Genomic DNA, 25,300 nt, shown 5'->3' on the forward strand with positions numbered 1-25,300 from the left:
TTAACAAGCAGTGTTCTAAAGCATTTAAAAAGTTTGAAATGAAAATAAACAACAATTATTAAGTATTCACAGAATATATCTTTTATTTTTACAATAAAAAGAAATCTCATATAAAATATATACAATTAATAAAATTTTTTCTTCTTCAAAAAAATAACACATTATTTACATTATACAAATAACAAACATACCTGGAACTGGAAAAATTCAAAATAATTTATTCAAATATAGAGAAATTAATTCTTTCTGGGAAGACGTGATTTTACAGATTTAGTTTGCTTTCTTGCAGTGCTATGTTTTGAGATATTAAGATCTTGAAATTCAGAGCTCAAACCATTGGAATTTATTTCTAAGTTAGATTGATTTGCATTGTTATCACTTGCAATAATAGTAGAGACTTTGGCATTTAAAGCTTGTGGAGTAGAGTCAGCTAAATTTCTAGAAACACCCATATTCATTTGTCTTGTTTCTGATTGCAGACTATTGCAGTTGTAAACTGGCAAGTTGGTGGAATATCCAGGCAGATTCGTTCCATTTTGTCTTGTCTCCGGTTGTAATCTATTTTTAAGAAAAGAAATGTTGAGTCTGAGAAAATCATAACAATAATCATTAAAGCTGAATTTAATTTTTTAGTGAATAATTTAACTGTTCATCACACAAAAAAATCTACAAGAGTCACACATACCAATCACTAAATGGAAAATTATAAAAATTCTGCTAATTTTTTTGAATGGTTAAGAGATAATCAACATTTTGTCATATGGAATTCTTGTTTCAATGACTTTTTTTTTCAAATATGAAATATAGAAATGAAAGTATATATAACTTTAAGATTAAATAAAAAAAAAAACTTGCACTTATGTCAGCTTAAAAACATATTACAAATTATTTATTAGTTATATGCTTGTAAACTAGCATAGATATGACATATTCAGGGGTAGCAGCAAAGTTTTTTAAAATTTTAGGGTAATTTTAGGAACTTTTTTCAAAAAATTTTAGGTAAATTTTAGGGGTAATATATGATTTTGCTAGGATAAAAACAGATCACACGGTAGTTTATTACATAACAGAAGATTATTACAATTCATCCACACATATCATAAATAATTGCAAGCCATAAAATAAAGCTCTGAAATTTATTAAGTCAAGAATGAAATCTCTAAGTGTAAAAATGAAATTTCAACTTTACATATTACCTATCAGAAATTAAGTGCATAATTCAGGAACAGGCAAAAGTGAGAATAAATCAAGAGAAAAAATAAATTAACACCAACTTGGATTTTTATTTAATTTTTACCTTCTTAATCAAAATTTTATTATTACCTTACTTTATTAAGAAAAACTATTGTGTGATATTATTAGATTTCAAATCAGCAATTTATATTAGAAGTTAGAGAAAAACAAATTAATCATGATCATTTTTCTAAAATATTCTTGATATGATTTGTGAGATTCTTTTACTGCCCTCAATAGTGTTGTGGTGATCTTCAACACTCCTCCATAATTTCGAATGGTATCTTTGATTAGTCTAAGCGACATAATAGTATACTCATGGTGACTCACATTAAGCATTGCTTTATTTATCGAAAAACCTCTCTCAGGATCAGAATTCCCATGTGGCAAAATTAAAACAGTTTTAATTAATGTAGTTAAATTCTTATATTTTAGATTATTGCTTTTTTATTTATATTTAGCCTATAACTCTAATTTTTTAGGAACACCAACAAAATTTTATCAGATTTTTAGGAATTTTAGGGTTTGCACATACTTTTAGGAATTTTATGAATTTTAGGGGGAATGCGACCCCTGCATATTACTTCTACTAACTACAATTGTAAACTTCGTACTCTTCAAAAATTAGATGACAGTCGACATGTTCAAAGAGCATCAAAAATAGTTGTCTCTTTTCAAGACTTGACAGATGTGATTGTGAATATAGCAAAGCAAAAATGATTCGGAAAAAAGCAAAAAGTTGCTAACGAAAAATGGAAAAAATAAAGGTAAGAAACAAAAATTAGAAAAAAAGGCCAATGAGAAAAAAGATGAAATATAGGGAAAAAAAGTCTCCTGGAGGCAAATCAAGGTAAAATGTATTTCCATGCGTTATGGAGATGCGAGGAAGAACTAACGTCGTTAACAAGGTAATCAGCATTCAATTTCTCTCGTTAACGACATTAATTCCACCCCATCTTACCATAGCGCAAGGAAATGCATTTTACCCTGATTTGCCTTTTAGCCACTGTTTGTGCCTTCTTTTTTTTTGTTCGGTGTTTCATCTTTTTTCTCTATCGCCTCCTCTGGTTTTTCTAGTTTTTGTTCTTTATCTTTGTTTTTCCATTGTTCGTTGGTAACTTAAAATTTTTTCAAATCATTTTTATTTCGTTATATTCAATCCATCAATGGAGCCTATTTTGGATGCCCTTCAAACATGTCAACTGTTATCTCGTTTTTGTGTGCTTTTATGCTCATTAATTGATTCAGTATTTGGCAGATTGCTGTCGCTTGAAGCCCACTCAATGATACTCAAAATTAACCAATTTCAAACATTTTATTCCAGTACTTATTCTTTAAGAGGGGCAGTGAAAACACATCTCTCCAATAAAGTTGCTCACAGTATTGATGCGGTTTTAATAAGAATCAAATATATAGATATAATACTTTATACCTGAATTAATAGACTTGCTACATATAAAGAGTGCAGCAGTTACCAATAGTGATGTAATACTAAAATTAATTATCATTGGCGATAATAATAGCAATTTCTCCATTAACTTTACTTTTCTGTACATAGATTTTTTTCTTTCAAATTTCAATTAGTACTTAGCTTAATTAAGTAAGCATCATTGACATAAAAAATGGTACGTCAGTTCTTTATAGTTCTCCTAACATAATAAGTACCTTTTCTAAATTAATTTTGCTATTTAGTAGATACACATAGCTAATTTTTTTTGTTTCAATCAACCCAATGGTAAAATTGCAGCGACATGGCGACATTGTAGCAGAACTTTACAGAGTTTTTGCAGGAAGATTTTCCTTTTGGGAAGTAAAAAAATTTGTTTACTTTTCTGCAGAAATGTACACATAAAATTTCAATCGCGCTTTTAATTAAATACTTTTTGAAGCGCTCAATTTTTGCTGCTATCGTAAATCTATTTCAATTGTATTTTCCACATTTATTGACAGTGATTTTCAAATGGCTTTTAGATATGGGAAATTCAAATTGTGCATTTGATCATTTACTTTTTAAGGCAATGATTATATAGATTTTTTTTTGGCAGATATTGCTTTTGATTTCCACATAGTTTCTAAAACTATATACTTTTTCTATGAGATTATTTATAACAACAATCAAATCTTGAACGAAACATGCATTTGAGTAACCCCTCTCTGAAGAGTACGTTTAGCATGATTTCGTCGTCAATCTGTTTTTCGGTAATTACTGCCACAAATTTCATTATATTCAATTATATTTTAAAGTGATGATGATTTGAAAAATGCGCAAATATCGCCCATAATATTAGAATGAGAAAAATATTACATATTCAAATAAAAAATTATCTTGATTTTGTAAACACAATGCTATTGTTACCTTGAATTAGTAACATACATCTTTGTTATTATTGAAAGTATCTTGCAGAAAGATATTAGTGCTAGAGAGTTTTGACACAGAAAGCCCGAAATAATTCTGCGACAAGGGCAATCAGTACTGATTGCCAAAATTACCACCATCAGTACCACTGGCGATCATAATAGTACCATTGGTGATATTGCATTTTACTCAAGTAATATTAGAATTTAGAGCAGCTTGGTTCAATTTTGGCAAAAAACTGCTGGTTCAGATATTTCCTTTTGGAGCAATTTGAGCAGTTGTTCCTATTAAGCAATATTTAGGTTCCCTTTGGTGTATAATATAAACATCAAATTTAAATAAAAAAAAATTCTAGGGGTGGGGAACAGTTTGCCATAACACCTAAATTTTTAAATGCTTCTTACTTGCTTTGTAATGAACTATTTAAAAATTATTCTGGCTACAAGACACTGAATTTTTGAAAACTCGAATGTCGAATATCATAAAAAAAAATTCTTTAGAGCCGTCAATTCACAACTTACAATCGTACATGCTTTTGTAACACATTTTGATTAATTTTAAATTTTCAGAAAGAAAAAAAAATAATAAAAAATCCGAAAGTCTAAATATTTTTATTGTTAGCAAAAAGTGAAAATAACTTCTTTGATAACTGAATTTTACAAAATTATCTCTTAAGATCTAACTTGAAGCTTACTTGACACTAATTTTTAATTCATACTTAGTTAGTTTTTGCGACTTTTACGCAAGTCATCAGAAATTAGAGGATATCCAATCATTTTCTTCCTTAAACAAAAGAGAAAAAAGAAGTTTGAAAGATAAAAATGTTTATTTTTAGCAAATCTCTAATACTTCTTTATTATTCAGTATAATATGTATGCTTAGTTATTTGAAATAAAAAATGAGTCGACAAAAACTTCCTTGGTTTAATAGTCATTCGCATGAACGGTTATTTGTATTGATAATTTCAAAACTAAAATATGCCATACATAAATTGCATCTCCCCTCCAGAAATTTTTTAAAATTTAACAAGAAATGTTATGAGTCATAAAATCAGAGATAAAAACAGTGAACTAGTCAAGTCAAATTGGTTCAAAATGGACTGGAAATTAAATTGATGAATAACTGCAATGATGCCGAATTCAGAAAATACCATACATTAATAAAGTTCAAACTCTGAACTAAATAATTTGGAAATCGTTAAAATGAAACAGAATGTAAAATATTTTGTATTATGTAAAGATAAAAAAATGCAGACTAGAGCAATATATAAATATGTTTTTTAAAAAATTTTGATCTTAAAACATTGTTTCTAATCAAAAAAACTTATTTAAGTTAAACTTTCATTACTCAAGCTAAGAAGTATCAAGTAATTATTAAATTAAGTATATATATAACGTTGTTGCCTAGTGAAAGGAATAAAACAGGTCTTAGGAAAGGAGGGTGCAAAATTTATTTGACATAGCAGTCATGAAAAAGTACACGAAAAGTTGCACTCCTCGGTTATATGTCAGGGAAAATCTTGCAAAGTAAAATCCGTAGATGTCTCTATTTAGGGAAAAGAGGGAATTCTTAGAAATTACTATTGGTTTATGAAATAGGTCGAGTGATTCCCGCGAAGATTAAAGGGAAAAATGCCCTGCTTTTAATTAAATGCATACTTGTGCCAAAAATAGATTTAAGGACAGGATGTAGCTTTTAAAAGTGTGAGAAAGTATTTCGATTAGGATAATAAAATAAAAGAATATTCAGAAAAGAGCTAACATAAAAAGAATAAATTGAAGCTTTTTATGTTACATATATATAAAGCACACCTTGGTATTGATTTTGACTGAGCAGCACTGAATGGTAGAGGAGAGTTTTCCTTTTCATGCAAAATGTACACATNAAAATTTACACAAATCTATGAAGGAACTATCTGCATCAAGATTTAGTTAGTTTTTACATATATTTGCATAATTTTGTTTTCATACATATCAAGAATTTCTTAAAGATATATTACAAAATTTACTATATTTTTCTTTAATTTTTGGTTTGTATAGTCTATGCATTCTTTTAAAGCATTAAAACAAGTAATTCTTTTTAGAAAATGAAAAAAAAATTTTTTTGTTCAAATTTTTGCAAAAAAAAAAAAGAAAAGAAAGGCGATAGTTTACAGATACATACAGATATAAGAGAATGTAAAGAAAAATTTAACTACTTCACAAATAGGAAAGTTTTCTGCAAAGCATGGAGGAGGCCTATATTCAAGAATTAGATTATTCTCGTGTAACAGCTTGGTAATTTCACTATTATCTGAAAAATAAATTCTTATTAATAGGTGAATATAATCCTTTATATAAATATAATTCCCTTTTACTGTAATTAAATTACATTTAACATATTATAATAAATAAAACAAAAATTACAACTCACACAAGTTAAGTTTTCGATTTTCTCCTTCAAGTTTACCTATAGTTTCTTGATACACTCTAATCTGCTCTATCTGAAAGTTGAAAATAAAACAAACATAAGTTTAATTTTTTTTTAAAATCAAATTTTTTTTATTTTATGCTTGTAAGGAGATTAAATTGAAAATGCAAAGTTATTTCTTTTCTATAATTCAAATAATCGTTCATGCGCTTTTACCTTGCCAATTAATTCATCACGACTTAAAGTCTAAAAGGATTCTAAAGACATTAATAAAGGGTGGTAATGGATAGACCTTCTATAAGGCCAAATTCACAATAAATGCTGCAAATAATTGTTTTGATAAACATCTATATTCTTAATTTTCATTAAAAAATGGAACAAATTTATGGTTGTGTTACTGATTATTTTTTTTAAAAAAATGTGTCACATACAACATTTTTAATTATAAAGATTTTAAAACAACGATAGACAACAACCAACAAAATTCAAAGGGTTTTAGTTTTGAATTTGATCTGTTAAATGCATACATCAAATACTTTAATGTAAAAGAGAAAATGCTAATATAAGCATTTACGCTTAAGTTATAATAAATAGATGCTTTAAACTCACAACTATAACTGAAATTATTTTTCCTTCGGTTGCAATTACCCCAAGTTTTGAAAACAGAAACTTAAGTATATAATTACACGCACTCTGAATGATCTCTGATTCTAAAACGTTCAATATACAGAATATGCAAACAATATCTAGATATCTGTAAGCAATATACAAAATAATATATTGGTCTTCCGAGATAAAAAAAAATTCAGAATTCAAATGAAACTGCTTTTAATAATTAGCACTGATTATGTGCTACGCTTATGTACAGTGGTGAAGTCATAAAATAGTGATGCAACAGGTGAGAGTGCCGATTTTTGTGCAAAAAACTGGCCTGTTAATGGTGTGGTGCTTTTCCAGGGTGCATAGCCAAATCTTTCAGCAAAAATAAGTACCTTCTAAGTACTTTTTAAGCACTCAAAAATATTTTTCAGCACTATATAAATTAACAAAATGCAAAATAATTTTCAAAGACTTTACATGATCATGATAAAATAACTACTTTCTGACAAAAAGAACCCTTTTCTTGATTATACTAGCCAACATTTTCCTGTTCGATTTCACAGCGTGGAAAATGAAGTCTGAAATTGGGAATATATTGCAAAATACAGCAGAGTTGCACACGAGAGTGTAAGAATCTCAGTGAACCAAGCCCAGTAGACGCACATGCGGATTCCCAAGTATTTCATCATGTAAAATGTTGAATAGAACAATGTGAAAACAATGCTTTTGCAAAATACGCAGTGAAAATCAACATGGTGAAGACAGGGTATCTGCTACATATTAGATTTTCAAATTCATGACTGATTTCAAGAATTTTTTCATGACTTAACAACGTTACTATTTTTTCTGAAAAAAAAACACAACAATAAATTAAAAAAAGCATTATAATAACATTAATTGAAATGATAGGTATAACCAAAACTGGTACACTCCGCATCTTCATATTTTTAGATCTTAAATTTAAACAACAGTGTAATGAAAGAGTTAAAGCAATAAAATAGCTGGAAAAAAAATGCAAAAGCAAATAATTTTTTCTTCTTTTTTTTTCAGCAGAATTATATTCTAAAGATACTTTTCTTGTTTATAGTAAAGGAAAAAAGTACTCTAGATTTTTCTGTTCTCATTTTGGAATAAAAAAAATTTGCCAATGACTAGCTTGCTTCAGCTAGAATTTTAAATTGATAAAATAAAATAAGTAATATCAAAAATTCTGAAATCACAGAAGTTGAAAAGATAATTCGCTCTAGAAATTATGTTTTTTCGTTTATTTTTTGAAAGAACATAAATTTTAAAGAACATGATAGACATTTTATATTTTAATCAAATATGATTGTGCGTGGGGATTTTGCTACGAATTCAGATATTCGGAACATCATGGAATGGGGGGGGGGATTCCACTTTAAAAATTAGATTTTTTGACGACCTAAATCCATGATTTTTTTTTTTTAAAAATAGGTAAAATCACGACAAATTTTGTTCAATACCGAAACTTATGACTTTCCATGATTTTTCGTGACTTTTCAAGTGCACAGATACCCTGTAAAGAAAAAAAAATCCCATTTTCGAAAAGGGAAAACTAGGCACTTTTTAAAAATACCCCATGAAACGAAAATAAGCACCCATAAGCACTTTTTAAAAATGCTAAGCACAATGTTTTCAAAATCGCCTTGGATAAAAAATGAAGTCCCTGCCTTCCAAGCTATAAGAATAAACCCTTTTCTAAGTGACTTCTCCTCTGCGTAGACTTTAGGATTTATGGCAAGCCATGGTTTTCACACGCTAGTTTTCTTCTTTTTTTTTTACTGATCAGGGATCAAGAATTTTTTACATAACTATAAAATTTATCCAAAATAATATTAAAAATTTATTTGGTTTCTACAGACGGGAAATTAATTAAAATTTAAGTTGGTTCTTTAAACCTAGATGATTTGAAAGCACAAAGCTGCTGTTCAATTTTGTCCATAATATCCAATCAAGCCTCTTTGAATATTTACCAATATAGTGCTTCTTTTGTATTATCTCAGTTTAAAAAAAAGGTTGCTTTCTTTTTTTTAAGCTGGTATTTCTTTTCATTTTAGCTCAGCTTGAGCCCGAAAACCCTGGTTATACTATCGGTTTTAAATTTTTTATGCTTGGAAAAGCACATCTAAAAAAAGTAGATAAGTTCATTATTAAATAAATAAATAAAATGAAATACGTAACGAATTGCGCATTGTAATAAAATTTAAATACTCACTTCTATAGCTAGTCTCTGATTTGTGTTACTTTCTCTTTTAAGTTCGTTTTCAAGATACTGAATTTCTTGCTCTTGCTTATTAGAAGTTCCTTCAAGCTTGGTTGTTTTTTTGATTAATGCTTTGTTCTGTCAAAAGTAAAAGCTTTAAGTTAAGAAAACAATACATTTAAAAATAAAACAATATTCTCCGATATGAATAAAAAAATCCAAAGAAAAGTAAAATTGGCAACAATTAATTTATATGAAGTTATTCAGTATCATTGAAAATATGAAATAAAGTTATTCAGTATCATTGAAACAGTTGGGTGTTTAGTATTTTGTAAAAGTGTTGATCAGAAATCTAAATTAGTTTCGGAGCAAATAAAAGCAGCAGCTCTTGTAATTTTAAAATAGTTAGGAAAAAAATAAATACTTTTGTGGCTCTTTAGAGTAATATTATAAAATTCAGAATTGTTATAAATTTTGAGCAACATATACATACATAAAAACTCCCCATCAAAATACACAAACTGAATGGAGGGCACAGGATTTATAGGCCCCAAGACAAAATCCGCTACGGGTTCATCCCAACAAAACACAATAAGTTAAATTTTCATACTTTGTAAACTTTTTCATGAAGACTTTCTGAAACAATGGTTTACCTTTGATTCTTGAATTATCAGTTTTCATAAATATACTAAAACATTAATTTATAATTTCTTAATCATTTTAAATAAAAACAAATTGTTTGCTATTTTTTATATTTATTGAATCAGCTGGACTCAAAGCTTTTGCCACCATCAATGAAAGATACCCTAGCAACAATTGGGTACACATCTGCACAGATAGCTCAGCTGAGCAAACAACTGGACGAGCCGGAGCTAGTGTTTCTTTCTTCAGACTTTTTCAACTTAAAGAGCCTTTGAGTCTTAACTCAGATAATTTCAATAACTCAGTCCTAACTCAGCTAAATTTTTGTCATTTACCTGGCTCTTAAGAAGATCTTGCAGACACCAGAGAAGAATTTTGTCTTTTTTCTTTGATTGTCATGCTGCAATACACACTATCTCAAATTATGCTCCTCAACCTACAGCCATTGAATTCAATAGTAAAACTGCTATTAACGCTCTACTATCAACGGGTAAGAAAAGAATACTTCAATCAATTCCCAGATATTGCTTATGAGAGCCCAGATGTTTTTTTATGGGGAAATGAAAATGCAGATAATCTCGCCAAAGAGGCATCCTGCTTGGACCCCCATGTGTCCCCACTAACTGAGAAACGTCAAAATCCAAATCAAACAAAAAATTCAAAGCCACCGAGCAACCTCCAACAGAGATGAAACTGTTGGTAAATCGTGGGAGGGCTTTCTAACATCTTGTCTCACAAAAACGCTTCCTAGAGCTATTGGAGTCTCATCCTTCCCATTGCTCACTGGACATGACTACCTTCAAACACACTTGCATCATATTAAACTTGCTGACACCCCAACTGAATTTTGTGTGAGGAACACGCAGACATGAATGGCGGGCATCTATGGAACTGTTTGGCCCTCAAAGATGCTCATAGTTCTCCTTACTTCAAGATGATCTCCACTCCTGGAGATAGTTCATATTTGCATTGTACTGCAGACTTCTCATGCTCAAAAGATCAACTGAAGAACATAATTAAAAAATTTTTTAAAAAATAAATCTGAAGAATTTTTTCATTAAAAAATTGTAGAACATTGCAAACACATATAAAAAAAAAGCCTTCTGCAATTAATAAAACCATAATTTCAATTCTTGTGAATAAATTCAACCGGGTCTCCTTTAGGGGCAATTGTCACTGTTTCTTCCCCTCCCCTGAGCATGGTCTTGCACAAACTTTTCAATCATTAATGGACTTTCTGCAGATCTCAAGTCAGCAGACGCTACTCTAAAAAATATCACCGACTACTAAAAAATACCACTGATTAGTTCAAGATAGGTAGTACATGTGTTAATAATTTTATTTCCAGGAAAATTTTAGTGATTTGAAACAGCAAACCAGTTGATTGCCTGTTTAAATTCCCTTTAGAAAGATCGAATTGGTCTCATGAAAATTAAATTTTATTCAATGAGTAACTGTTTCATTCAACTAAAATCTTTAGTAAAGTAAAAAAAAGTAAAGTTTAAAAAAGTAAATAAAAAATAATAGAGCATGTTAGACTCTAGATTAAATTAGACTACCTTATCAGTCTCCTCACATACCGTGTCTTGATACTTTGCAATAATCTGAATTGCTTTGAGATGCTCATGTTCCACTTCTTTTCTTGCTTTCTTTTCTTTATCCAACTGCTCTTCTGCAGCACTTAAGCCACTTGCTATTTTTTTCTAAGAGCAAAAAAAAAGCAGAATTGTAAACAAAACAACTATGTAGGAAAAAAAACAAACAATAACATACAATTCAATTTCTGAGAATAAATAATTATCAAAACATTACCTTTTCCTTCTTAGAATTATCTAGATCTCTTTGTAAGCCATCTATTTGTTTCTCTTTGCGCTTTAAAGTTTCATTTAGATCTTTGATATTGCCCATCAAGTGATTTATGCGCCCACTCGATTCCTTGAAATCAGCAATGAGTTCAGAATTCTTCCTTTCTGCATTGGTCAGTGCCTCACTTTTTAATCTCAAATCAGTTTCAACAGACAGATTATGACTACGCAGAGCACTCAACTGGCGTTCTAATTCTGTTTTCTTATTTTCTAATTCCTGTAAGTGGAGAATAAGAGTATTTATAATTTAACGAAAGGGTTAAGTCAATAACAGAAGTTTTCATAAACAAATTCCAGTTTAAACTTCTATTTAAAACTAATTACATGATCGTAGTTGGACATGTCATAGGGCAAAAGTAAAGTTTGTCACAAGCCACTAAATATAACAATATATAGGGATTAAAAATATTGCTTCCTAGTTGCTACCTATAGCCACTTTCTCATTAAAAAATGCACCTCATGCAACATTTAATTATTTTTTTTAAATAAATATGGAATTATAATGACTACTTTATAAGGCTCCATCATCCTAATTAAAGCTAGTCCATGTTGGATATATTTAAGTTGTGAATTAAAATTCAATATATTTATTTTTGCTGAATATTTTTTTCAAAATGAAATTTTAATAAAAGAATACTTACTTTATTTAATCTCTCTAAACATGACACTCTAGCTTCCAAGTGTTCTATGTCCCTTTTCAGTTTCGTTTCTCTGTCAATTCTTTCACTTTCAAGTCTATTCTCACCTTCTCTTTGTTTCTAAAATTGTGAAAAATAAATTAATAAAATAGTGAATTACTATCAGATATACAAATATGTAAGCTCATGAAGAAACAAATATTTTAACTGATTGCAATAATAAAAAGTTTCTTGAAAATATGCAAATTTATAAAACAAAATTAGTATAAATTTGTTTAATTTTTGCACAAAGTTTAAGTGGGTTTAATGATTTCAACAAAATATCCCTTTTTAAAAAGTTTATATATCTACCTTAATCTGGGAAGAGAAAATCTTGGTTTTTATAATTTTTATTTAGTTAAGTAAGTTTTTAAACATTTTTGTTAAGTAATCTTTTAGAATATTTTTTATTTTCATATTAAATTTAATTTCTTTTATACATGGTATATTGAAAAATATTTTAAAAGCATGTTATAATGGATTTGTAATTTTATGGTAAAAATGATTGTGAATAATTCTCTGATATAGCAAGTGAATAAAAGGGAAGGACACGAGAAAAAAGGGTATTAGTGAATTAATGCATGAATGAATCAGTTTTTAGAAAAGTTAATAAAATAATTATTTGTAGTACAGAAACAGTAATCAAATTTTTTTGTATATTTGCTGCTCACCTAAATTTTTTTTTTAAAAAGAAGAAGGAAAATGCAAAATATTTATTTTTTGATTTCTGAAATTTGGACCCTATGATGAGAAATCGATAGAACTTCATCCAGTTAATTTTTATCTATAATAAAAGAGCTCTAAACATATTGCATTATTATTGGTTTAGCATTTGTGTTGTTTATTTAAATACCATAAGAAATAGTGTGATATCGATATAAGAAAAATATATTTTGCTAGCACATTTTATCGATATTTTCAAGTTTTCCATTCAATGCACACATTACATTCCATTCAATCCACAAATTACATAAAACAATAAATAACAATGTATTTTATCAAATGAAGTTGCTCTCGACGAATTAGTAAGCAGAGAAAAACATACACCAAGAAAATGTTTTCAAGACCCTTTTCAATTTAAGCTATTTTTCTAAAATATTAAAAAAAAAAAAAAATTATTCAATTTTTTTAAAAAAATTTAAGATACTAAAAAAGACTTTTAAAACCTAGTAGTATACAGGAAAAACTATTAGGCAGCCCTGGAAGTAGAATTTCTGGTGAAAATCTGCTACGCTAGTTTGCCTGCGACCTCAATAGTCAGAAAGATATTATGACGCTAATAATTCAGTTCACAGATACATGCCATAACATTTTCAAATTTAAGGTCCTAAAAAATTACATATAAAAACTTCTTATTGTTTAAATTTAAATACATTTTTACACAATGAAACTAAATTGATTAATCTCTATACAGTTAAGTCTGCTATCAAGTAACAGAAAAAAATTTGCTTTTTGCTAATATTGTGGTGTTCAGCTTCTTTAATTTCATCTGGAACTAGTTCAGAGATGTTTTAAAAAGGAGTCTTTGCAATCCCTCCTCATTTGCATGTATAATAATATATATAATGTAGAAGAAAAATAATTTCTTGATGCTGCAATAATTTGCAGCCCCTGTTGCTGTGCTGGAGGGTTTCTGGCAGCCACTTTATAAGAAAGGAATTAAAACAAAGAAAAAGTTCATACATTTAAAAGTTTCTCTCTTTCCTCCCTCAGCATTTGAGAATGCCAACTCTCTCTTTTGTCTATTTCAGCATTTAGTTCTCTTTTAACATTTTCAAGTTCTTGTGACTTCTTTTCTAATGCTGATTCTAGATCTGATACTTTTGCCCTAAAATTATTTTCAAGGTGGCACAATTGGTTCTGTAATCTCTGATTTTCTTCCTGAAAAAGTAGCCACAAAAGTATTCAATATGAACATATCACATAAGAAGGAAATGCAAAGAATAAATGTAACATTAACATTAGATAAAAATATAAAATAATAAATAATTTAAATATATATATATATGTATAGTACACACCAATAATGAAAATTAAGCGGTCCAATAAGACCACCTATGTATCAGGGTGTGTAGCCAAATTTTTTATAAAAAAATAAGCACCTTTTAAGCATTTTTCAAGTATTCAAAAAATATTTTTAAGCACTTTGAAAAATATTATAATTAGGCTAGGTTGGCAAGTTTTTGACAATTGATCTGGTTTTACAGGTCTGGTTTCTGACAGTGATGAAGACGATGGCAGGTCACAATTGATGAAATTAACAAGAGAAATGAAATTTTTTATCACCAATAGAAAAAAAAAATTGACAATGTTTAGTTGGTCCCCGTAATCAGCAAAAATTAGAGAGATTTTTCGATTCTATTACAGAGGGCGGAAAATGAAGTCTGAAATTGAGAATCCCTTGCAAAATGCAGCAGGGTTGCACATGAGAGCAAAAAATCCTTACCACTGAATCCAGCTCAGTATACGGAAGTGCGGATCAAACATGTAAAACAAATGGTGCTTTCATACACTACAGACTGGCGGTACGCAGAAATAGATTGGGGTTGAATTAATTGTGAAAACGTTCAATAGGACAATGTCTTTTTTAATAAACTGTGGCAAAAAAAAAAAGTGTTAAAGAAAAATATGACATTTCGGAAAAGGGAAAATTAAGCACTTTTAAAAAACATCCATGGAAAAAAGCACCTTTTAGGGCTTTTAAAAAACAAAAATTGAAAATAAGCACCTTTCAGCACTTTTCAAAAACGCTACGCACCCTGTGTATTCATTTAGCTGCCCAAAAATTTAATGTGGTAGTCAAACTAGAGAAAAGAAATTGAACTTTATAATTACATAATTCATGTTATCAAATACATATAAAAAAATATTAATTATCATCTATAACATTTTTAAACTAATTAGGTGCATTACCCGATAATGATCCAAGATTAGTATTTATTAAAATTAAATGAAAAAAAAAAACTTAAACAATATTATTAAATAGATTTAACATAGTCATTAAAATGCGGAAACAAAATAAAAAAATGCAAAACAGAAAAAGTAATAGCTAACAAAATATTATTGAAATCTGAAAATTATAACATTTTAAATAAAGTCAATTCTAAAGGAGAATGTTTTATTAACAATCATACTAACAGTACATGGACACAGGACAGCACAACATGTAAATTTGAAATTTAAACTTAAAAATTTTCGGATCAGACACTTTCAGTCATTCCTTTTGAATACTACGCATTTGAATACCATTCCACAAGTAGAACAACAAAATTAGCACAACAATTTTTTTTAAATGCGTGGAAATCAATGCAAAAAAAAACCAACCTTTTCCCTTACTATTTTGTGAATTCCATACATATTTCAAGGCAACAATGATCGTCATACTGATATACATATATATATATGTGTGTGTGTATACACATACACAAGAATCTACAAGCATTCGCAACTGTTTAGAGCAAAAACCAATTTTTAACCATCAAAAACAGTCTGATTTCAGTTTTAAAAACTGATATCAGAAAATAGTCTGATTTCAGTTTCCATTTTACTAAAATACTAGGGGCCATGGCAACTGGGATTAGAAGGCTCATATATTGTACGTAAACTTACAGGAAACGTTTAGCAAGAAAAAAATTCTATACCTTCAAGTTTCTGAAGCCAATAGTCACATGTTGTGTGATAGTTGAATCTGTTGCAGCGAAAAACTTAAGTGATAAAAGTGATACTTGTCTAAAAACAGATGATTGTTCAATATCTAGCTGAGCACTTGGAGGAATATTTCCAACTCTTTCTCCTTTGATTAGGTGTAATAGATAGCTAATGGATAAAAATAGGAAAATACATTAACAGGACTATTTCGTGAAGTATTTAAAATAACTAAAGCAACTAAACAACTATATAAAAAAAGAAGAATATATCATTGTTTTAACTATGTCCAAAAACGTAATTACTAGGTGCTTGTAAGTTTCTAATTAAAAAGCTTTTTAGTATGAACTAATCTATTGTTACGACATGCCACATATTTAGAATCAAACTAGAATTTGGGGCTTTGAATTTAACCTTTATTTTTCAGTAACTCAAGTAAAGTGAGTCACGAATGAAGTAATTCACATAACTCATAGTATAGATTCACAGATAAAGGTAGCTTTCGTTGACATTCACAAATCAACCCGAAATATGACAGTGCTAAATTGTAGATAAAACAGTGATTCACTGTTGTTAACACACAAACATTTGAGAATAAAAAATAGGGTGATTTTGCAAACGGTGAGATTTACAGCATACAAGAGAAATCTTGCAGTTATGGCATAAAAGGGATAGCAAGGGACTCTTCTTTCTTATTACAAATTAAATGATAAAGATAAACCAAAAAAGACATGCATGAAGAGTGGAAAAGTGAGAAAGAGAGAAAAAAGTAATAAACTGGTCTGCAAAACAGGTACCGTGAGGTAATAAAGCATTACAAGATCTTTTTTTGATCAGTTTCCTCTTTGAACAATAAGATAAATCATTTGGATGTAAGGATGCCAACTTTCTATGCTTTGTGGGAAAGTTTCTTCATGTGGTAGTAAAATCAACCTTTTTATTATATGATTCTTGTACTCGTATATATATTTGATTTATTCTTCACACCACTGCAAGTTCAGAAATTTATCATCACTTTGTCCCAGTTCTCTCCAGGGTTCGTTGATTTAAATCAAATGATTTTTTAAAAAAAATCATTGATTTAAATCAACTAATTTTTTTTATCTATATATATTGATTTTAAAAGTTAAAAGACAGTGTTNACTTTGAAAGTCTACCTAGTCTATAAAATATTTTTCAAAAAGCTTAGTAGTTATGCAGATATTTAAAAAACAAATTTCAAAAATTCAAAAGAATTGAATAAATTTTTTTCTCTCCGGATGTCCAGGTAATTCTCACCAAAATTCTGGAGTCTCTCGATTTTTATGCAATAGAGTTGGCAGCTATGTTTTTAACCTTCACAGTTTAAGCAGGAAACATGACACAAAAGTACATCACTGAATCACCTGCACTCATCATTTCCACCTAGCAATCGGTTCTGTTGGTAAACAAAGTGTACATCATATTCGGCAGTTACATAAATTATCAGGGTAAGCAGTAGCACAGAACAAGCAAGAACTGATCCGAGTGGCTGCAGTATCTATATGACATGATAATTTAAAGAACGTTGATGCCACACAGTATGAAATAAAATAAATGGCAGACAATTAATTTTAAACTTTAAAGAAATACAAATTACTAACAGAAATCCTGCCACTGACTTGGCTGTTTTGTGACATGCTGTACTATTATTACAAGATATAAATAAAAATAATATTCAATTTAAACTAAATGTAATTTGTTGAGTAACGTAAGCGGCGCATACAATATCTATTTGCAGATTGTCACACAGTACATATTTTTACAAGGGCAATATTGCATATTTGATCCAACTTAGAGATATAACTGAGATTTTGGAGCCACATAACATAAATATATATAAATTTATATTACATATTATAAATGAATTCTACAATAATATAAAGGAATAATAAAGCTATAGACCATTCAAAATGTTTTTCGAAATATGAATTTTAAAAAAAGTAAGAAATTTATTGCAAATCTTGCATTAAACTTTGAGCATTAGTTTGTCCCCCCCCCCCAACTTTGCACTGCAAACTTTCCAACGTTAAAGAAACCAATTTTTCCCACATAGGAAGAGGTGGGTTACAGGGAAATTTCAGCATAAATTATTCAAGTGGCTCAATGCTTGGGAGGTAAAAAACAACGAAAAAGATTATCAAAGACACAATTGCTCTATCACTAAAATTAAATAATTTAGATTTACTTTGGTTGAGATTCTTTTGCTTCATTCAGACAAAGCTCAAGAAAATGTATAACTGTTTGAGGAAAAGCAGAAAAGTCCATCAGCAGATTTTGACTGCTTTTCAATCTATGAAGAAATAAAATATAAATTTCTGTAACTGTCACAATCACTGATAAAAATTTACAATGTTTTACACAAATATGCTCTACACATTTAAATAAATAAATGTATTCAAAAAGTAAATATATTTGCATATGACTTTAATGAACACAAAGGTAAGGAGAAAAAGAACATAAGAGTAAAAAGATGAAGTAAAAAGATTATGCTTCAGATAATTTTTAAATTGTCTCATACTAAAAATTTTCATTTTGAAAAATATTTAAAAAGCTAAGGTGGATATGTTAGGCAGCTTCTTTAGCGAATTTGAGTAGTAGTATAAATATATTTGAAGATGATGACTGACAAGTGCATTCTCATTGGACAGGCACATCAGGTGGTTTGATGTAGTTTTCCTCTTAAGTATTTCAGATTTCTTATTTAGCTATATTGCTTAAATTTTATATTTTAAGCTGATGGACTCTTTTTCCCAAATGGAGAAATGATCATTTTTCCAAAGATGTTCACCTTAAAGCATCTTCCAAAAAAGAAAAAAAAAAGGTATCACAGGGAGAAATTCTAAAAGTCTCTCTATATTTCCTTACAATATATATTAACATCGAGTCCCCCGATTAAAATAATCCTTTCTTGTCTGTAAAATTATACAATGTAAAAATTAAAAAAAAAAATTTAATGGGCATAATCATTTCGAAGTTTGTACAAAACGGGGCATGATTTCTTTAGATAGAAATCATTGTTGTAAAAAATGTACTTATAACTTTACTTGCAAAACTGAAACTGAACGGTACAGAAGAGAAAAGTGAATTTAACATTTAAATTATTCAAAAGCCAATCGACGTGCACAAAAATAACATTTCCACATCAAAACATTTTCTAAACGTTTTGTTAAATGTACATGAAATTAAAATTTTCTATTTTCGAATAATTTTTGTGCTATGAGAGTAAAAAGTGTGGAAATTTTCTGCGCAAACAATTTTTCTTTTTTATGGCAGTAATTTTTAAGTTTACAATGTGTGGTAAATTGAACCATACAGTACAAAATACATTGATAACAGAAAAAAATGAGATTTAAATTTACACTAAAATAAATCTTGAATGGTATCAAAATTTGTGATTTTAGCTTCTTAGTAACACTCTTGAAAAAAAGATGTGAGAAAAATTTTTGAAGTATAAAATGCTTTTTAATTTAAACATTTTGAATTAATTTGTCTGAGTAATTCTATTTTGCAATTTTGTCGGGGGAGACTTGACCCCCCTGTTGGGCAAAGTCTGGCGCCATCTGTGTGCAAAATTAACCAAAATCGTTCAGAATTAGTGTGGCATTTAGACAACTGCTCAGATATTTTTACTACAAGAGTCAAAGAATTCAATTAAGCAAATTATTTATAAAAACAATATAAACCTTTGGAAATCATCATCAGACAATTGAAGATCATATAAAAAGAAAGGGTCCGAGTTATCTGTTAAAGTGATGAAAAGTTCCTAAAAAAAAGAAATGTATATTTAGAATAATCAATTAAGAACTGACTTAAAAACAATACTATGAATTTTTTATTTAAAAAAAATGTTTCTCAACTTTTTTTCTTTACATACTTCAACAGTAAGCATATTTGAGAACATGCAAAGTTGAAACTAAAATCATAGATTGAAACTCATATAAGAGGAAGATAGAATTTTTCTACTGACATACATGTATAATTGGAATTTGGTTTCAGAAATTTTAAATCATGTCTTCCCAAAACATTTTTATTCAACATAACTTTATGCTTGCATTTTGCAACCAACTTTTTATTAGTAATATTTAGTTAAAAATTGATTTAATTATAATATAGAACAAAAAGTATGAAAAAAGTATGATTTTGCGATTCAATTATTCAAAACTACAAACACAATCAAAAATATCCCACATGACCTGTAGCAGAATTAACTTAGAGAATCTTTCTAAATCCACATTTGCTTCGCAAATATAAGGTCCTTAAAAATTATACACAAAAAGTTTATGTTGTTTAAATTGAATTTTATTTAATGATACTATTAATGATGGAATAAATCCCTAGACATATAAGCTTGTAATTAAGTAATAGAAAAAAAATTCTTTACTTTTATTTCTTCGCTCAGTTCAGCTTTTTAATTATCATTATAATCAAGTTTATTGATGTTTTAAGATATATCTTAAAAATTTCTCTCCATTTATCTGTAATTATTTAAAAATTAAAAAGAAAACTTTGATGAAAAATAATCTGCAGCACTCACTGCCAAGCTGGATGATTTCTGCTACCAGATCTACATGCAATGGAAACTACATTTATTACAAACAAGAATAAAATTTGACAACTATATCATTGGGACTAATACCGCCCAGCTTTACAAAATCTTCGGTTACGAAAAACAAAAATTAACTTATTTATAAACATTAGGAATTTCTAGGTCTTTTTTATAATACCTAATAAATTCTTTAAATCAATTTTACTAAATCAGTCAAACGATTATGAGTTTAGAAAAAATCAAAAAATTGAAACATTTACCTTTTTCATGGTTGCAGTTTGTTGCCATTCAATAGATAAAAACAATGAACTATAAATAAATAAAATTTTTATATATAAAATATATCATAAAATGTACAGGCCAGACAAGATATAATAGATCAAAAAAATTATAATTTTTAAATCTATTTCAAGTTTTTATTCTTTTTTCTTAACTTTTCAGAAGTAGAAATTAAAATTTTATGGAAAAACATTGACAATTACAATTTTATTATTAAAATCTTTGAATATGTTTTATGCTGTTATTGCTTAGCATAGCTGCCAACTCTACTGGATTTTCCAGTAGACTACTGGATTTTGGTAGTTTCTCCTGGTCTACTGGTTTATTTAAAATTCTCCTGGTTTTTGTACAATTTAGAAAATTCCCTAAAATTGAGTAAGTTCCTTAAAATAGAATAGAATTTCTTAAAATAGAATTCTTGAAATAGAATTTTTGTACCGACTATTGCTTTGCTTGCTTGAATTATTAAATAAATATAACTAATACATAATGACGTGAACCTCATTTTTAGAAATCCATTTAAACCTTTTTTATTTCTAAAATGTTCCGTTTATTTTTATTCAGAGCTCTCTTTTTAAATTAATTAAAAAAATCTTTTAACTGTGTTTGATGAATTAAATGCCTATTAATATTCAAAATTATGAGTAAACATAATACATAAAATTTTAAGTATGTTTAATGTCAATCATTAACTGGAAAATATTACAGTTTTTCTATTTTGATGACTATAAAAATCCCTAAAATTCCCTATGCGTAAAATATTTAGTTCAACAATTTCATGAAATTTATATTATTTTGTAAAATCTACTGGATTTTTTCCTATCCATGTTGGCAGCTATGTTGCTTAGCAATTTTTCAACATTATTAATAAATGTAAAAATTGAGATTACTTCATTTTATTTATTAATCAATTTAAAGAATCAAAATTAAATATAAATAGAGAAATAATAGACAAGGATAGCATTACAAATTCAGTAAACAATTTGCAATTTTTTTAAAAAAAAAAAGCCAATTCAACTTAGTACACACTTGTGATGAAGAAAAGATAAATTCCAATTAGGAAGATCAAACAAATTGGTTCAAGATAAGATAATTTTTAGCAAAACACCAGAGTTTTCCCTAGGAATAAAATAGGGCAGGGCGCTGCGCTTTATTACAGAAAAGGGCATTTTGAGTTTCGAAAGGGTACTCTATTCACACTGTAAAAATTTATCAAAATGTGTAATATCTGAATTTGATCTTCAACAATTTTTAAACTAACTAAACTTAGACTATTTTATGTGTATATTTCAAAAAGTAGTTCTCACTCATTATCAAAATAAGTGAAAAATTGAAAGAATTTTCCTGTAATTTATACTGAAAATTATGAGAAAATAAATATTTAAAGGTGCATCTTTTTTTTTCAGATAAAAAGATATTTAAAAATAATTTTAAAATCACTTAAAAAATTTAACTTTAGTAATCACAATTAAACCTATAAACACAGAAAATTTTATCAGTTTGTAATTATTATTTTAACAATGAATTATTTTTTGAAAATGGAATATAAATAAAAAGGCAGTGTTTTTAAGGGATGGTTTATTTTTACAAAAAGGCAAGGCACTCCGCCCTTCTAAAAACACTTAGCGAGAACACTGAATACACATTAACGTCACAACCAGAAAAAAGGGAGTGGGGTCTATACCCCTCAATATTTGGGGGAGTCAGAACATAATATTCAGAGAAAACAACTATTTCTGTTTTATTTCCACTAAATTTTACATTATTTATTTAGCTCTCCGACCTCACTAAAAAATAGGTTCTGCATTTTACACTATAGGAAAATGTCCTTTTCCTCTTTAAATTGCCTTGATCTTATCTATAGCATAAAAACTCTTTTTCAAAATCTTTTCGAAAAGTAAAATTTATATAAAAAACAAGATTCAGTTACTAATTTTACGACATTCTTGAATAAACGTATATATGTAAAAATAATAGAAAACAAAATTCATTAATACTAAAATAAAAAATTAAGTGTAAGGTTTTCTTTCATTAGAGAATTTTAACTATTAAATACACAAATTGACAAGTTATTTTTTAACAATAAAAAATTTTGCAAAGCGACACTTGTTTTACACTAAGAGACATTTTTAGACCATTTTTTCTTCATGGGTGACAGAATTTTTTCCAAAACCTCCTTCAGACGATTAAATATATTTTGCTCTCCTGCATATAAATAATAACAAATATTGAGAATCAAAAATAAATCATAAGTTGAGATCAGGCAATCATTGGTGAACACTTTAGTTTCACTTATCTAAAAAATCTGTCTAAATTGTGACATAAAAGAATTCAAATAAATATTTAGATTAATATGTAATACTTAACAATTCATAGTCATTATCTGTAACACAAACTGAATAGTTATCATATAGCAAATAATATTGATCTTTAAGAATTATTAGTACCACATTGTTATTAATAGTTACAATAATTTTGGCTCAAATTTTTAAAACTGATATATATTACAGAACATAATTAGAGTAGTATATAATAAAAGTATTCTGTATGATTTAATGCCTAATAAAATGTCCACAATGACAAAAAAAAAAAAAAATTGCACCAGGTTTTTGATGTCAAAAACTCAATCCTAATACAAAGTGGAGTGTAAAACAAAATATACAAATTCTTAGAATATTGATTATGACAGTGATACTATGTAAGAACATGAATGGATTTATCTCTGTACATTTTCATAATATAATAAATTACTTAAAAAGTTCAGAATTGTGTGAGTCCATGATAAAGAGATTGACCAGTAATAATTTATTTTCCCTTGTGTGTTAAACATAGTGTGTCGCAACTTTTATCATTATGACTATAGTATTTAGGACAACTTTGTTCGACTTTATTTGCTTTTATATTTAATTTGTAACTGTATTATCTAGTTATAAATGTAATTCAAAAAATTTGTTTTAAACTCTTTTTTTTTTCTTCATTCATATTGAGTTTGTGAATTTAATATAAATGATAAACTAAAACTATAAATTTAAACACAAACAAAAAAAACACTAGGTTTTCTGATTAGAAATGTGAATTTAAAGAGGATGAAACCATAATCATGCTCAAATAAAGAAAATAAAAAAATAACAATTTTAATTTATTTATAAGTTCAATTGAATGAATTTTTCGTCATAATAAATGATTGACAATGCGATGATGATTGACTTAAATGATTGACTTAATTGTGTCCAAAATATATAAAATTTTTGATAAGAAAATCATATCATTAAGTTTTCAATGAAATTGATAAATACCCAGGTATTTATAAATTTTGGGTATTTACCAGAGTAATTACACAGGGTATTTAACCAAAGTTATAAACAACCAGGTATTTTACACAATAAAATATAGTCTATCAGGTGTTAATTTGTTTAAAATTTTCTACTGATTAATTTACTTTACTAAAATTTAAATATGATAAGAAGACTTTGTTTGAGCAAAAATGTCAAAATATATTCTTCTAATTTAAAATATTTGCAATAATTAATTTTTAATTTTCTCTTAAAAAAGTTAGCATTAAGATGCAATTCTTTAAACATTAGCTAAAACATATATCTTTGATTAAAGTCATTCAATAAATTGAGTAAACATACAGCTCATTCTATGGTCAACTAAAACTTTGTTATACATACAGATTATTTTTCTCAAATTTACCACTTTTTATTTTTATCCAAACCTTTATTCTTTATGGCTACTATCAGAGATCATACGAAATACTTACTACAAACACAAAATCTTAAATAAAAAAACTTTCTTCAAATTGAAACTAATTTCATATTTATTATCTGATTTTTTGTACAAATTTTTTTTGGGACACAGAAAAAAAACCTATAATAACAACATTGTCTTTATTAGTTTATTTTAAGTACCTATAATAACAGTATCAATCATCTATTACTACAATTAATTAAACAGCACAGGTGTCAATAATAAATTATTTTTACATCTCAATCTGTATTTTATTGTAAAAAAAGCAGCCTAAAACTCACATTTTCACAGTAAAAAATTTACATGTCTAAACGTATTATATGTACAATGCTTACTTATCTCAAAATGCCAAGCAATACGAACTTTGGGATTTAACAGCAGCAAAATTTAGGCAATCCTTTGATAGGGGAAAATTGAACAAATATGAACTAATTTTGATTAAGGGGAGATTTTTCTATATTGTGATCTGTAGCAGAATAATCGCCAAGTCTTGGTAACTTCCGGGCAGCGGACATAGAGAAACTAAAAAAAAAAAACATCACAGAAAGGGACCAACTCGAAAGGTATAACTCATAGCCACTACAAACTTCTACATATTTATCAAAATACATTTGCTCGTAAAAAATCTACTTGGCACCTTGGCGATTGTGACTGGTGCGCGATAGATCACAATACAGAAATCTAGAAAAAATTTATATTAACTACCGCAAATTTGTAAATGATCCATCAGTAATAGACACAGGAACAGTTTTGGCGAACAACTTTTCTCTATTAGCATTAGAAGAACTCATTTTGAATCCGCCAACTTTCAAAAGTATATAAAAATATGAGTAGAACAGGAGTTCAGTTTGGTTGTAAAAATTAGTTAAAAACAAATATATATGCGTCAGTTCAGCTTAGTAAACAGCAGTTGAGATACAAAACTTGGGATAATGCATTTCATTTTGACACTGTTTTTGAATTTGATAGCGAAAACTTGTTGAGAGAGACTTGAAAATTAGCAGTGTTAAATGAAATTACAGTTAACAACTGCTAACAATTTCCTTTAGAAAC

The 25,300-nt window shown here is 28.0% G+C and overlaps 1 protein-coding gene across 4 annotated transcripts; it reads right to left on the bottom strand.

Annotated features, from left to right (window-relative positions):
* Positions 1-55: 55 nt before the first annotated feature.
* Positions 56-25,300, bottom strand: LOC107451139 (spindle assembly abnormal protein 6 homolog). 4 transcript variants are annotated; one of them, XM_043049533.2, is made up of 14 exons: positions 24,953-25,300; positions 20,479-20,527; positions 19,356-19,435; positions 17,858-17,962; positions 15,648-15,822; positions 13,690-13,887; positions 11,971-12,087; positions 11,277-11,546; positions 11,045-11,167; positions 8,835-8,960; positions 6,002-6,071; positions 5,784-5,881; positions 5,401-5,489; positions 56-558 (listed from the first exon to the last, which is right to left on the bottom strand). In XM_043049533.2, exons 1-14 carry the CDS (start codon positions 25,036-25,038, stop codon positions 237-239), a joined length of 1,908 nt encoding a protein of 635 aa, XP_042905467.2. In that variant the 5' UTR covers positions 25,039-25,300; the 3' UTR covers positions 56-236. The 4 variants fall into 4 exon arrangements, with proteins under 4 accessions (XP_042905467.2, XP_071034388.1, XP_071034389.1 ...); XM_071178287.1 differs by having other exon boundaries at positions 11,024-11,167; XM_071178288.1 differs by lacking the exon at positions 17,858-17,962 and having other exon boundaries at positions 11,024-11,167; positions 24,953-25,279.

The sequence above is a fragment of the Parasteatoda tepidariorum genome, chromosome 3 (genome assembly GCF_043381705.1).
Source record: "Parasteatoda tepidariorum isolate YZ-2023 chromosome 3, CAS_Ptep_4.0, whole genome shotgun sequence".
In the NCBI taxonomy this organism is placed as follows: Eukaryota; Metazoa; Arthropoda; class Arachnida; order Araneae; family Theridiidae; genus Parasteatoda; species Parasteatoda tepidariorum.